We start from the raw sequence: 17,031 nt of genomic DNA on the forward strand, positions 1-17,031 counted from the left end.
GACAGTCTAATGGGCCCCGAGTACTCCAGTCTGTTTTGGTGTCTGAAATAGATCTACAACACTACCACTTCCTGATGAAACCTGGAGCCTGTCTGGGCCCTTTCATATCTGCCTTCTCAAAATGAAAGAGCTCCTTGTGACTGATTTTCTGTCTAGCCAAGTTAGGTAATTCAGGAACAAATGAAGAGCACGGAAGGTTTGAAGGACAAGCCTGAACGTTGGCATTGTGCCAAAACAGGTGCAACTCGAATGTATTGGTGTAATTTATGATACGAAGAGAGCAAATAAAACCTTGTTTTAACTCTGAAGAACATTTAGGTGACATGGCAAGTTAAACTAATTGGTTATGGGGACACTCAAACCAGTTCTAACATATTATGCCTTGACGCCAAAATCGATACCACCATATTGCGTTGTACAATCTCCACATGGTTTTGTTTACAAACACTCCAGCTGATATTTCCAGATGCAAGTGAAATTATTCCATGACATTTCCACATTATTCTCCAAAACAACACTCATTTTGTAAAGATTAAACAAAGTGATGAAATTGTTGTCTTTTTTTAAACACTGGAAAAGATCAAATGTTAACGAAACAGAATTTGATATAAAATAAAAGTGATGGAACATTATTTAGTTTTATCAAAACAGAATTATATTATCAACTGTGTTTAATAAACAAGATATAAAAATATCCAAACAATATTCATCAACAGAGAAGACATAGTAACAAAATATTAGAAATAAAAAAGAAAACAGGATTTTGTTATGAAGAACGGAAAATAAATGACAGCATTGTTTCCTCAGGCTTATGTATCAGGGTCTGTCCTAAAATAGTTGTATCAATCATCCTCGGTCTAAATATAACAATAATATGATTAGACGTTGAAAACATTGTCCTTGAAGTCCAAGATGGATGGTGACTGACGTCAACATCAGCACACGAAAATCTTGCATTGATCCCAGGCTTTTCATCAAAGCTGCCAATAATCATTTGTGCGCTAGCCGACTTTCTCCCAAAGACTCCTTTACTGAGTGTCAGCAGAAAAGAAGTTTCCTACGCAATTAACTTGATGTTTTTCTGCAGCGGGTACATTTAGAAATCCATTTCTACATATAAAAGATAAACACTGATAAAGCTCTAGCTAAGTGTTCAGCACGAAAAGTAAGGCAAGTAAACATACATGATTGTCAATATCTAGCAGATGGTTGTCGATCGACAGCCCACAGCCGAAGACCCACGCATGCATGTGGAGCAGACGGTCATGTTTACCTACACCCACTTGGTCCTAAAACCTCATGACTCAAATCAGGCTGCATCTCGGTCAAGGGTTGGTCAGAAAGGTCCGGGGAAATCTGACCAGCAAATATTTGCAGAGATGGCGGACTGCTCTCATATCTTCTTTGGGCGTGCTATGTTGGGTTTTGGTGATGGAGAAATTCGGTCAGTACGCAGACATTGTTTGGGGTAATGTTGATGAAGTCAAAGCGTACGTCTGGTGAAATACCGTTTGTGTTTCTACGTTAGAAATTAGGATGAAAGTTTTCCGTGACGACAGCAGGTCATGACGTGAGAGAATGTGTGAATTTGCTAACAGATTCACTACCGTGTCCTGAAGTTTGTCAACAAACTGCCCTCCCTGCCATTTAGGCAACTTTCCGTGTCAGTTTCCAGCAAGGCAATTAGCAAACTATCAACAAACAAATCAAGTCGGCGTCACTGCTGAAAATACTGTCTTGGAATCTGTTCAAATTTATATATTTGAATTTTTAGTAAAAAAACAAAACAAAAAGAACCCAGAAAGTACAACACATTAATGCTCGTGTAAATAACTGCTGAAAGAAACTTGAGGGAAGTTTTTTTATTGTATTTCCAACATAAAAAAATATTGCCTGAGTCATAGAGGCTGACAGTAAATATGCTAAGGCATAATGAAACAAAATGATTTACATGTACGTGAATTAAGGAGGAAGCGAGAAAGAAAAACTCAATGCGCAACATCGAGTGTTTGGGAATAATTAATCAGTTTGCAAAGGTAGATGCAAATAAAAAGCTGAATAAAATTATCAGCAGAGAGAAAGTTGAATGGGTGAGTTTGATTTTAACGATGCTCTTAACAATATTCTAGGCATATCATGGCGGGTGTCATCATAAATGGGCTTAACACATTGTACCCACGTTGAGAATCAAACACGGTTCTTCGGCATGACAAGTGAATGCTTTAACTATTTGGCTACCCTATTGCCCCTTGTGCTCTATGAAATCATCAATATTCCTGCCGTATGACCAGCCAGGTCAGATGGTCAAGGCACCTTCAATTCTCATATTACATGTACAAGATGATGACTGAACCACAATGTATAGATTGCAATAGAGAACATTGTCATGACATCACACAGTCTCCATAACTGAAATTACACCTATATATCCTCTTCAGAAACCAGTGACTGATATCATGAGCACCCACCATATAACACCAGTGGGTGATAAAACACAACATACCAATTCTTGTTTAATTCCTGACCATCCATCTCGTACATCACATCCCACAAAGCGTACCTACTCCATTCCAGAATACAATGAACACCGTTTCAGACGAAAGAATCTATAAACTCAATGAAAACACACAACATTCTGAAGTTAGGGAAATCAAGGTTCCTGTTCAAATATTTTTATAATGTCCTTCAATTTACTGATAAACATTGCCCTTCACAGTTATGTATTTTCATAACTGCCAGAAAGAATTTAATCTATTTAGGTGACTCTCTGAGCAATCGTCATCCAAACGACAGTTGTCATGGTGACAGAAGTGATGAGCCTAAATTTGGGAACCAGTTTACGTCATCTGAGCACCATTACCATGGCAACATATAACATCGCTATTTCTTACAAGTCAGATCGTGTTAACATTTATGGCACTAATATGAAAATATCCACATCAATTTTTGTCTGTTTTAGAACCTGTTGTCAAAGACTGGAAACAAATGTGATTTAATAATCAGTTGTTAATACAATAGCTGTTGTCCAGCTGTGACAGTTTAGAAACATTTAACTAAATAATATATTACGTAGGCCATAGCTGTATATTCAGCAAAAGGAAATATCTGTTTTTGTAATACATACCGATGTAAAAAAAGAATGAATGAAAGAATGAGTGAAATAGTTTGTGTATAGGCCTGTATGTCTGTCAGTATTAGTGAGTGAGTCTAGATTTACACCACAATATTCCAGCAAATGGCACAGTGGGGACAACTGAAATGTGTTTCATACAATGTACCAACGTAGGGAATCGAACCCGGATCCTTGGTGTGACGAACGAATGCTTTAACTACTAGGCTACACTTTCAGTGCCTCTATGTATGTCTGTGTCTCTCTGTATGTGTCTGCATGGGTCTGTGTCTCTGTGTGTCACTGTGTGCTGCTGTGTGAAAACACTGATCCACTTACCAGACACCTTATCTGTCAAATTTATAGTTACTCATGTGCTCTCATTAACAAACTCCTGCTGAATTTAATCAGCATGCAAATCACCTGTTCCGCATCTCCTAGCTATTAAACCATCACCTGTATGAATGCAACATACATGATACACGACTTCCTCTTCAAAAAGCATGTTCTTCAGACCAGAACGGGTCAGTGGCACCATCAACTGCAGTGACAAAGGAGCAACGACCTGCTGCCCTTCTTTCAGCCAATCAGAAATGAGAGAAGTATCCCGCCATCCATCACATGAAACAAGTGACGACATATCAAGATTCTACTTATTTTCATCACAGTCAATGAACTGGCTAGAACCCAAAAGAGACCAAACAACAAAAGTCTTGTACGGTTAAACCGTTTGCAAGACTTTTGTCAACTTTATAAATCTGACACATTTCTGCAGGTGAAGGCCCCTACAATGCCTGTTATTACATGTTCAAGATCGGGACCATATTCCATACAAAAGAGTACAGTGTTGTGACAGTATACAGATTATGACTCCATTAGTGGGGATTAAGAACATATATCCCCTAGTGATGACCTGATGCCCTACTGAACAGATCCATTGAAATACATTATCGCATGTTCAAATCATAATAATTTTTAACCCCAAGACTGATACCCAATTACCAAAAGAGATATTTTCAATCTGAACAGGAAATTCATGTTTTAACACACTATGCCAACATGGTGTCGTTGATCCGTGACATGTCCAGAGGGAGAATTGAAATAAAAGAGCACTGTACTGTATACCACAGATGCAAAGAACAATCAAGTCTTTTGTATTTCTATAATAAACTTGTAAATATTTTTGCAGTGAGTGAATTTGGTTCTACGCTGCCTTTAGTAATATTCCAGTAATATCACAGCTGAGCACACCAGAAACAGGCTTAACACATTTTACCCATCTGGGGAATCAAACCTGAAGGTCAGGCATGATCAGCAAATGCTTTAACCACTAGGCCATCCCACCATCTCCCAAAGTCAAAAAAAGAGTGTTGCAGCATATATACCCCCAGATACCAAATTGGAAAGATTCAGAAATAATCCTAAAAATGAAACACCAGTAAATATGCCCACTTCATTGGAAACTAAGAAAAATAAGCTGAAATAAAATATGTGAAAAATCAGCTGCAAAACAAAAAGCTGTGGCACATAGGATTTAAAAAATAAAAACAAACTGAACAATATCACTAAATTACACCATAAATCTACGTATCGTTAGTGAGACTATTAATGACTTCATAAATAATTCAGGGACAGCTCTACAAAACAATCATGTCATGATCTCAATCAAAGTCTGTTATGAAATACCTACATGTAACTTTAATCTTGCGTAAAGCGAAGGTCATTAGAGTATAAACAAAAACGACCTTGAGACCTAGATTTCATTACAAGACTACATTCCTCAGTCTGCATAAGCTACTCGTGGTCCGGGTTGGTCCAGGGAGGTGGGGAAATGTCAAGCAGAATTTATGGTCTGGCTGACATATTTGTCTTCTTGCCAAGGGTTTGCTGACGTAATGGCACATGTTTTTATCTCTGAAAACGTGATTAAATGTCATCACAGGTCCTGTTTACAAACTGATGGTATGATTGCTTTTGTCTGACTTGAAATGCTACTGAAATAGTAGACTATGTCTGTTGGTGGATTTAGAAAGTAGGCAAGAGAACTTGGGAACATGAAATACTAAATTAGAAAAAAATCACCGACAGTTTCAGCTTCATGATCTCGTTAGCTAATTAATCTAATTTACTCCAAAACAGTGAGACAGGTAATTTCTGTTACTTTCTTTATTTATTTCTATTTAAGTGAGTGAGTGAGTGAGTGAGTTTGGTTTTACGCCGCTTTTAGCAATATTCCAGCGATATCACGGCGGGGGACACCAGAAAATGGGCCTCACATATTGTACCCATTCTATTTAAGATAATTTCAAAAATATAAATGAAACCAAGAATTTGATGAAAATCAGAACATCAGAAAATGGCAAGGGACAGATTATTAACATCTTCATTGTGAAGGACAGTGTTTGACTGACAGTCAACTGTCACACACCCAGAGCACATGGTGAGGCAAACTGATGTCTAGATGAGAGGGTAATTACAGAAAGATAAAGTATGTTATTTATAAGCTGTGTTAAAGATTGTTAAAAGATTGTTGACAGTGATTTGGAATATCTAAAATGAGTAAGTGTGTGGGTGATATTTGAGTGAGTGAGTGAGCGACTGAGTGAGTGAGTGGGCTTCAAACATTGTACCTATGCCAAGGATGGCAACAGGTGAAAAGTGAATTCAGCTGAAAATCAGCTGGGGATCTGGGGGCTGTAAGCCCGAAGGGGGTCCAGGATCGATTGATTTGCATTTAAATCCGTTGACTTCCGCAGATTCACTGATAATCACCATCCCTGCTACATGGGGAACTGAACCCAGGTCTTCAGCAGGAAATGTATATGCTGTAACCAGTCGGTTACTACACAGCCCAGTTTTACTTGAATGCACAAACTAGAAATAGTCTTCATATTTCTACGTGGGAAACCGAACTCAGGTCGTTAGACATGCTGCAACCACTGGGCCAACCAAACACCTGTGTTACCTGGCCCCGATTTCTTGAAACAAACTTATGTCTGAGTTTTGACTTAAGTTCAAGTTTTTGGTCAAGTCTGGGAAAACGCAGGAACATGCATATTCCAGAATGAATGGAAATCGGTATCAAACTCAAACTTGTGGACAATCTGAGTTTTGTCGACAGATTTCATTAGTTGCTTGGACTTTTTATTTAAAAAAATACAGTTGAGTTAAAAATTCAGCTGTTTCAAATTGTCAAACTCAGTTTGCGATTTGCACAAAAACTTAAGTTTGTTTCGAGAATCGGGACCCTGGCGGTAAAAACACCTGACACAAGCATTAGATATTATACTTCTGTGGAGAACTGAAGCCATGATGAAAATTGCACTTAAAATGTACAGGAAACTCATTAAAACAAAAAATATCTTGAAAGTAGTCGCTTACATTTTTTAACTTTTCGTGCCCATATTATGAGGAGTGTCACCCTGGAAGTGACACATTCCAAACAGACGAGCCCTCTAGGCACTGTGTATATAAACATAGCCAGACGAACATGAATCATTCAGAAGGTCCACAAAAAAATGCAGATATGAGGAAGTGGCCTAAATTGGTTGGCTTATGAGATGCTTATATTGGATATGTCAAAAATGCCAGGCACAAGTCATAACTTGTTATAACCTTAAATTATTTATGGTTCTGGTACATACTTCTGATAATATGACGAGGTTTTATTGATGAGTTGTGATCACTTCATTTAAACAGCCCCCATGTCAAACCTCTGCCAAATGGACCAGATAGTCCCAGTGAGTTTATGCCTAATACATTGGATACAGTCAGTCCATATCCTGATATACTTCCCATCAAAAGTTTAAATTAGACTTACTGAAAATAGTCACTATATGTCATGGATATATACATATAGTTGTAGGTCTCACTGAAGATTGACTTCTCCACTAACAAGGATCATGTATAAAATAGCTGAAAAGTATGTTCAAATATGGTGTATGTGAACAGCTGCCTTTTGGTTTAAAGTTTTGTTAAGAATTTGAAAATTTTCATTAAGTTTCATCATTTATTGAACTCTTCACAATAATCTTTCACAATCTTTACAACACATTTCATGTGTAAACAGTATATCTAAACAGTGTGGAATATTTTGCATATTTTTTAAACAATTAGGTAGTGGTTATATTTACACTAGTGAATCTACACTTTTGATGGGAAGCAAACATTTCAAATAAAAAATCTAATACCTTTGGGCATTATATCTGAGAAGATGTATGGATGAACTGATAGATAGTTTGCAGAGAAAAGGTTTGCAGCAAATATTGCAGCAGTCTGTCAATATCACAATCACAGACACCAGAAACACATCATATAGGTTGAGTCATATTGAGAATCGAACCCACATCTTAAGTGTAATGAGTGGCCACTTACACTTCTAGCCTACCTCTCCACCCCTTTAATCATTCAACTTACTGGATGGCTTTGATGAAGATCTTCATGGACAATTTCTATGACAGAGGATGTTTCAGATCAACATGATTCAATATAGGATTGGGAAACCATGAGAGTAAATGGACATAATGTTTCAACCAATTTGTACCTGAAACTTGAAATTTGAATTTCTGATAATTAAAAATACTTTAAAAAAATGGAAGTTTTGGATAAGAGGTCAAAGATGATCTTTTCCCATTCAGAACCTGCAACAATGTGGAATTGAGAAGACTCATTGAGATCAATGACTCGTGTATTTCAAATGAACGTTTTAGTACTGTAGTACTGGATTAACAAGCCGACAAGTCTTGGCAAATCCCACATGAACACCTGTGAATTTTCCTAAACACCATTTGAAATCTTGACCATACCATCCATCTTTCTGGCCGCAGTTAGCAATTGCATTGAATAGTCAGTGTGTATTCAAATCTCACGCCCGAATTTCCATCCATTGACTCTGTCATAATACATTGTTGAACACAACTGTCATTTACAGTTTAGTCGATAGATTTATTACATTTCTTGAAGTGATGAATACCACAGATAGACATGACCTACTGCCCCACAAGCCCTGAAGCTCAATGACCTCCAACAGCCGTTAAACCAGTCAGCGTGAAAATCATAGCGTGGAAACAAGTCTGTGTGACGATAAAAAGTTCACTGGGCTAAGTGCGGTCATGGACCCACGATTAAACTGATATTCATTTATTACAAAAACAATAAGCAAATTCTCAAAAATAAACTGGACAGTTTACTTCTCTTTGAGAATGTTTCCAGGAAAATCAAAGTTTCTACTTAATCTGTAATTCAAACTCTTGAATAGCAGATCCTGGTGGCTAAGGGACAGAACTCTTTATAGCCATTGCCCACCGTGCCACTCTTTTTCGTCATATTGATTACTTGTCAGTACATGTCCGAGTGAGAGAGTGAGTGAAAGGATAAGTGACTGAGTGAGCTTAATTAATGCCGCTTTTAGCAATATTCAACCAATATCGTGGTGGGAAGACTAGAAATGAGCTTCACACATTGTACCCATATGGGAATTGAACCCAGGTCTTCAGAGTGATAAACAAATGCTTTAAAAAATAGTCTACCCCACTGCCATGCTACATGTCTGAAATAAAGCTGATGCGACATTAAAGTGTAACTCACTCTTGTGGTTTAAAAGTCTTCATGAAATTACTTCAAGTTGTAAAACTATTTTATGCTAAAATGTGTAGATCAGACTATGTCGTTCTATTTGGCATGAACTTCCAGGGGCCATGACTTCTTCAAGAATGATATTTGTGTTTGTACAGTAGCATGAATATTTGTTAGTCAGTGTATAACAGTTTCTATTTCCTCTACATAGCTCGTGTCTATGCACTGGTCAATTAAAGAAAGGCAAATACATACACTAGTCAAGCCAATGCATGTACTTGTCAAGTCCATTCATGCACTGGTCAATTCATGCACCGGTCAAGCCAATTCATGCACTGGTCAAGCCCATTCATGCACTAGTCAAGCCAATTCATGCACTGGTCAAGCCAATTCACGCACTAGTCTCACTAGACAATTCTCACACAATATTCCACGATCCAATGAGCACAATCATAAAAGAACCCCACTATAGAGTTCACACGCATTTAATGTCCATCAACTTCTGACAAATTCTTTACACAATTTGATCAAACAGACAGTCAAAAGTAGATAAAAATATGTTTAATTTTACTGATCGAAAACATAATTCACTTTTCCATATTTACAACAAAAGAATTTAGACTGAAATTTAAAGTGAGTGAGTGAGTGAGTTTAGTTTTACGCCGCACTCAGCAATATTCCAGCTATATGGCGGCGGTCTGTAAATAATCGAGTAAATAATCCAGTGACCAACAACATGAACATCGATCTGCGCACTTGGGAACCGATGACATGTGTCAACCAAGTCAGCGAGGCTGACCACCCGATCCCGTTAGTCGCCTCTTACGACAAGCATAGTCACCTTTTATGGCAAGCATGGGTTGCTGAAGGCCTATTCTACCCCCTGAAATTTAAAGCAAATATAAATCTCAGGATATTTTTCAAAAGATATCATACATGCTTTTTAATTTGGTATTATTACATTCAACTACAATCTCAGAGATGCACCTTATTTTGAGACAAGAGTGTTGACATTGAAAACATAAAATGATTTTCATGTCATAGCCTGACATCACATATGACCTTGGGATAATTTAAACATGACACAAACAAACTACATTACCTGAACACAGATAATCACACACAAAATAACAAGTAACTTGATACCTATCCATGCACTATCATGTAAGATTTTCCAAAAATCATGTAAATCATTAATCAAGGTACACATGTACTTGAAATGTGTGTTTATCCAAATTTCATGATCAAGTCAATAAACCAAGACACTCTGAAATCTGACTCTGCACACATAATCAACAGAATGTGAGTTATGTTGTATAGATTACACTCTATTTGCAGATGAAATAGAAATGAAATAGAAACAGCCTTATCAACATGTACGAATCTCAGAGGCTAAACGTCTCTCTGAGCAACTAGGGCTCACGATGAAGGACAAACAGGTAACCTTAGCCGACATTTACGTCAACACATAATCAGGATCGTGACCTAATGCCTGATTTCTGGGTTTATAAAAACTTGCATTGAATTTCACTAGACACGCATTACGTTTCCCAAATCAATATGATCACAACAGACGAAAAAGTGAGTTAACGTATGACTGAAATTTTCGCCTCATTAAATGGTTGACATAAAAGGGCCGAGGACTCTTAGACGGAAGTATTCAGGCTGTTAAATGGATTATACACAAAGCATCGTAGCTAGGTGAATGCTGATATATACATGTGAAGTCATGCAGCACAGGAATTTGGGCGTCCTGGGAATTGAGGGTGTTATGGTTAAGTCATTGTAAATCGTAACCTTTCTATTTAGCCCAAGTCAACTGTCACACACCCAGAGCACATAATGAGGCAAACTGATGTCTAGACGGGAGAGTGATTACAGAAAAATATATATTTATTACTTGTTATTTATGTGTTGTGTAATATTAACAGTCATGTGCAATAACATCTGAAAAGTGAGTGAGTGAGTGAGTGAGTGAGTGAGTGAGTGAGTGAGTGTATCACGATGTAGGACACCCAAATTGGGCTTATATATTGTTCAACCTCACTCACTCAGCGTTTTAATAATATCAGCCAACAAAATGTCTTCCTCTTTGATCAAACCCAGCCAGTGTTGTGGTACAAATGCTTCATTTCCTATAGGCATGCTTTGTCATGCTGTTCATGAATGACTTTTTCTCTCCTTTCATTCACACACCCCAAAACACCTCTGATCTCAATATGCGGCAATATTCCGCCTGTCAACGACTGACTCATTTGAACTACACACCCAAACATTAGAAACAAACCGACCACATGTATATCATTATCAACAATTTCTTTTCAAGCCTAGGTGTTACAAATTCCAGAGCATAAAGAGTTTTACTGCTACGACCTAAATGGGTTTCTTGACATGACTGCACTGTCTGATGCTAAAAGAAAAATTTCATTTCTTCGCATTCCAACATGAAGATTGGTCCACGGAAGATAGGGTTTGTTTCCCAATATGGAAACAACATGTGAAGCCATTTCTAGAGCTCCTGCCATAATGATGATGGAAAATTGCTAAAAATGGCACAAAACCAAACACACTCACTCATTTATTCAGTGAATCAGCTTGAACACTATTTGGCTTCTGACTAGCTTGAGCAGTATTTCAGCTATGTCATGGAGTGAGAGAATAATTGGAGAAGAAAGTGTATCAATGCCATTTATGACATTTTTTTCAATATTTTAGCAATATTCCAGGAAGATTATAGCAAGAATCACCAGAAATGGGTTTCACACGTTGTAACCGTACAGGGAATCAAACCTGGTTCTTCTGCATGATGAATGAACACATAAACCACTAAGGTACTCCACCTTCCTTCAAATGAACTTCACAAGATTCAAAATGAAGCCATTTCAAGCTCGTGAGAACACAGTAGTTCTAATTTACAATTAACCATTCACTCCGTGACCAATCTCTTGCACTGTCAGCCTCAACTTCCGCATCATTCTATAGGCAGATTTTCTTCTGAGAACAACAAAGAATGATAATAAAAATATAATCATAATAAATATCAGCAAGCTATCTCCACAAGTAATAATTCAGTATGTCTTATCATGGAACTGTTCAATTCCTTACACAATAAATACATTCCCATATTGTATAGAGGCAATCTGGCAAAAGCTACTTATGTATGCTAATCAATGAATCAAAATCTACCAACTAAAGGCAAAACACCTTCTGTCACGTAACTGAACATATCCAGGTTAGGATGAGAATTGTCTGATTCATAATACGAGAAATGTAGACAAACAAATGCAGTGGCTCAAATCAGTACAATGAAATATAACCAGCGACAATTGGGCTGACAGACATGAATGAGATTGAAGCTGGCACCTTGCCAAAAACATGTCCGTTGCGACTTGTGATGATGCAACCCTTTGCTGACATTTCGCCATGCTCAGTCCAAGGGAGACAACTCTAAAGACTACTAAATAGTGTATACATTGTGACTCAAATACCAGTGAGTCAAACTCATCTGATGAACAGTAGGGTATATCACAGGTGACTCAATTACTATTTTACTCTCAGATGACTCAATATTGTCTGTCAGAACTGGGTAGATTATTGGATTTCTGGAAGAAGTAAACACAAGTATTCATATCACTCCCGATGACTAAAATGTTTTTCAGACCGTGCATCACAGTGATTCAGTCAGTTATTTTCGAATACTATTTTATAGATTATCTGTGACTCAGATATTTAAACCTCACTTCTTCAATAATCAGTACTGATCAATATTGAATAACCTGAATTTTTCATGCAATGATATTGGAAAAATCATAAATATTGAGAAATTAACAATGCATATCTGGACCTACAGAACTAATTAAAATGGCATACTACGATTTGTCAAGTAACTGATAAGTTGGCATGAATAGACTGTTTGTTTACTGTCTGAAGAACAATCTGCTTTGTCATTGCAGACAAAATTAATAATGCAGCTGTACATATTTTATGGCTGCTTCGGAGAATTTGAGTGTAAACGTGGCCTGATATAAGAGAGGTAACTCTTTTCAAGTTACCTTGAAACCAGTACAACAAGAGTAAGACAATCATTGGAAATCGATGTTGATCATTTGTTGTGAAATGAAAAAAATCTAAACATTCCAGTATTTCCTCTGTGTTGTCACTTGAATCTTTGAAAAAAAGAAGTCCTCTCTCTGCAATGAAATCTTTGTTGTCTCTCTCTGCTGTTGCAGAATTTTTGCTGGCACCCCAGTAACATGAATTCTTATAATTACCTACCTTCCCCTGAAAAACAACATCTAAAGGGCACAATCAGAGATTAAACAATTTAGGTATTCTGCATCAGGCACAAATCTTAGCAATGTGACTTTTCAAAGTATATTCTAATTAACGTAATTTGGGCAACATGAATCTAATTATGTTTTCATTTGTGTATGCAGCAAATGTGTCAAAATGGTGTTATTGTCTATTCATTTAGACAAAACATAGGGATATACATCACTTGTTAATTTGGACTAGCTCTCAGTTCTTTTCAAATGTTTCAAGTTAAATGGCTAGATTTGAGAAAAAAACAACTGGTATGTTTAGAATTTCACAAGTGATGGACCAACCAGCAAGTTGTCATATTTAAGTCCATGTCATAATGTTTTGACAGGAGAGTCAAACAATTTCAATGTTTATATTTTTCACATTCCTGATATAACACAGGATTCAATGGTTTCTCTTCAATTTAAATTTCAAATTTAAAACTACAGTCAAGTCTCATTAATCTGATGTCGTCCCTTGCACAGCTAACTGTTGGAATTACTAGGATGTCTGACTGAATAAATAAGACTAAATTATGTTAATTCAATTTTTTACCAACAAAAGCGGCGGATAAAAGATCGGATTAAAAAGACTTGACTGTACATGTATTTGCCAAGTGATTGGAAAAATTTCTCACCAAATACATAACTATATGAAGGATTTAATTATCTTTTTTGACATGTTTAGAAAAGTCAACAATTTCATTCACATAAAATCCAATTATGAAGTAATGTTGGTTCTTCTGTTTCCGTTTCCTCTGCCATTGTACACACATTGTACAGTGAAATAAATTTTGTTCACAATTGTCAAGTTTTAAGCTCCAGAACAACATAGACAATTTTTCAAATGAAGGAGAGGACTGGGGTGTTTACACAGTGAATTAATGCCCAGAACATGGTTTAATGTTTAATCTCTGAGAAAATCAAAATAACAATAATCTGTATGTATGTGGAAAACCTGCTGCATGTGACATATATGTACAAAAGCTACAAAACGTACAGCATATACAGTCAATACAGAGTTGTCTTTTCCTGACAGTATGAAGAGCAGTGTGAACTGAGCATGCTCATTGTTTAATGACAAACATGCACTCCGAAGCACTTAACTGACCTAAATAAACAGGTATGACACAAGTACTTACTAATTCCATTGTTTTGATTATTGTGATATTTTTTTCACAGCCTTGTTATGATACTGAGTGCATATTAAACGTAAATACAATCCCATCCCATCACAACACTGAACCTTGTCCTGATGTGAAGGCCAGTTGTCTGACTTAAGGCACTACACACTGGTTGAGCAGAGTTGCATCCCTTGGGGGTGCCAGAAACATATGATTCTGTGTTTATGAGTGAGTGAGTAATATTCCAGCTATATGGCAGCAGTCTGTAAATAATCAAGTCTGGACCAGACAATCCAGGGATCAACATCATAAGCATCTACTTATGTAACTGGGATATCATGACGTGTTAACCATTTTACCGAGCCTGACTACTTGATCCCGTTAGTTGCCTCTTATGAAAAGCGTAAGTTGCTGAAGGCCAAATGTAACCCAGATCTTCACAGGTATTCTGGGTTTGAATCTAGGTTTGTCAGCACCATATCTGTATACCTCCCAGACCTGCTTGGACATTAACAGGAATGCTGTCCAAAGCAGCATTTTCACAAACACACTCAGTTCCCATAATGATGATGATGATGTTTCCCAAACACCAATTCCCAAACATCGGTATCAACAAGTACCATCTTTAGCCAGTGAGTGACTATGGTCTTACACCATTTTTAGAAATATCCCAGCAATTTCACAGCAGGAGACACCAGAAATGGGTTTCACATATTGTATCCAAGTCAGGAATACTTTAATCCTACCACCCCAACACCATCTTTTGTGTCTATGGGTTTGAAACCCTGAGCTTTCTCTTGACAGCACAAGGAAGCCCCAGGAATTAGTGAGTTTGGTTTTACGCCTCCTATAGCAATATTTCAGCAATATCACCATGATCACGGTGGGGTAGACCATAAATAGGTTCACTCATTGTACCCATGTGGGGAATCAAATCTGGGTCTATGACGAGCGAACACTTTAAGCTTAATCTCTAGGCTATCCCACTGCCCCCTGAGCCAGGAGACAAACACAATAAATACATATGGCCTTAACCAAAGACCTGTCTATTGTTCAGCTACACATGGTTCAAGGGAACTGTTGATGGCCACACATCCAACAGCACTGCCACACTGCTCTACATACCATGAGAAACAAGACAACAATCAACACACAATATATTGATACACTGGCCTTCAAGTCAATAATAAACTGAAATACATTAAACAAATGGTGCTATATTTTTCAGAAATCATTTTAAAGCATCAAAGCCCTTTTAAACAAAAACCTGGTTTATGACTATGAAATGTAAATATGAGTAAATATGATAACCACAAAAAATAGAAGCGACTTACCTCTAACAGGAATGGTAAGACTGGGATGAAAGTTCCAGTAGATTTACTCAACGTGTTCAGACAACGCACGCAGTGGAACCGAAGAGGGAAATATCTTGGCGAAGGAAGAAGCCTGAACACAAATAACACACATTAGCAATATATAAGACTATACAGGGCATTCACAGAACACTATGCTGGTATCACACACAAGCGTGACAAAGCGTGACGGTCGCACTTCACTTTAATTCGGAACATTGTGGCAAAAATGATCTAAAATTTGACATCATAACACGACTCTGAGAAATCCGGGACTCCGAGCAAACCACCCAAAAAAAGAAGGTCTCTTGAATTAAGGTGGATCCATCCGCAGTTACTTCTTATTAGGATCCAATATGAGTGCTTTAAACAGTCCACAATTACACATTGAAGTGTTTGGTGAGATAAATAAGGTGTTCAGTGGTCCAACTTCTCCCCTTTTATCCAGTGAACAACTCATAACGTATAGCCTATGTGCGGAAACAACTTGCTTTAATATAAAAGAATATAAAAGACAGCCAGACAAAAATCACTTTTTCTTAACTAACCACTCACATTTGCAATGTAAAGATCAAGCACTCTGAATTTTGTTGCAGAGATATATTATGTAACCATGGCAACTGGAACATCTTGTTACTTTACATGACAGAGCTCCACTGGCCTTAAAAAAACAAATGATACATTGAATTCTTGGTGTGAAAGATATAGAGGACACTAAATGACATTCTATGTAATATCATATTTATTAAACGAGTTAATGAATTGGTATCAAACCAGCGAAAGCAAGTTTGATACTAAATCTTTAACAAGTTTAATATAATTGTTATTTCACGGAAGCGAGTTTAGTATTCTGTTTATTACTCACCAACATAAATTGACAGAAACTGCGAGAAAATTGCCTGCAGTGTGAGGACTCTCATAGTGTACCATTGCTACAGAGACACTGTGACATCACAACTTTGAACCAGTTGAGTGAGTGAGTGAGTGAGTGAGTGAGTGAGTGAGTGAGTGAGTGAGTGAGTGAGTGAGTGAGTGAGTGAGTGAGTGAGTTTTATACACGAGTTAGTTTTATCAGCATTCCAGCAATATCCCAGCTAGGTACCCCAGAAATGGGCTTCACACACCATACCCATGTGGAGAATTGAGCCCACGTCTTCAGCGTGACACTGCTACCCTACCGCCTGCCAAGCATTTGGGATACTGTAGATCTGGACTACAAAAGATTTGACAGCAGCTTCAACAAACTGTGACTCACTTGATGGTTCCAATAATGGTCTGGGTGAGAGGGTAGATGAGAGGCTGGAGGACATCGTCAGACTGTGAGCTGCTGAGTAGACACGCCCACAGCTCTAGACAGTGGACAAACTGCCAGTTATACACTGCCTGACAAGTATCCTGGAATTACGAGTGGAATAAAAATATGATGAAATGTGAACAAAGTGCCAGTAAATTGATATACTGCATTTTTCCATGTTCTCTTGTGATGACTTATGAGGCTGTATGTGTTTTAGTCTAAACTTCCTGAGGAGTATACAACCAAAATGTCTACCAGCACTAAGGAGTTTCTACAT

General features: G+C 37.5%; 1 protein-coding gene across 1 annotated transcript in view; it reads right to left on the minus strand.

Annotated features, from left to right (window-relative positions):
* Positions 1 to 17,031, minus strand: part of LOC137267976 (nucleolar complex protein 2 homolog) — a 211,279-nt gene that overhangs the window by 185,377 nt on the left and 8,871 nt on the right. Inside the window, exons 10-11 of the mRNA XM_067802435.1 lie at positions 16,716 to 16,855; positions 15,443 to 15,554 (exon numbers count right to left, since the gene is read on the minus strand). Coding sequence (XP_067658536.1) covers positions 15,443 to 15,554; positions 16,716 to 16,855 — 252 coding nt within the window. The remainder of the gene's footprint in view (positions 1 to 15,442; positions 15,555 to 16,715; positions 16,856 to 17,031) is intronic.

This window comes from Haliotis asinina, chromosome 16 (assembly GCF_037392515.1).
Source record: "Haliotis asinina isolate JCU_RB_2024 chromosome 16, JCU_Hal_asi_v2, whole genome shotgun sequence".
Lineage (NCBI taxonomy): Eukaryota > Metazoa > Mollusca > Gastropoda > Lepetellida > Haliotidae > Haliotis > Haliotis asinina.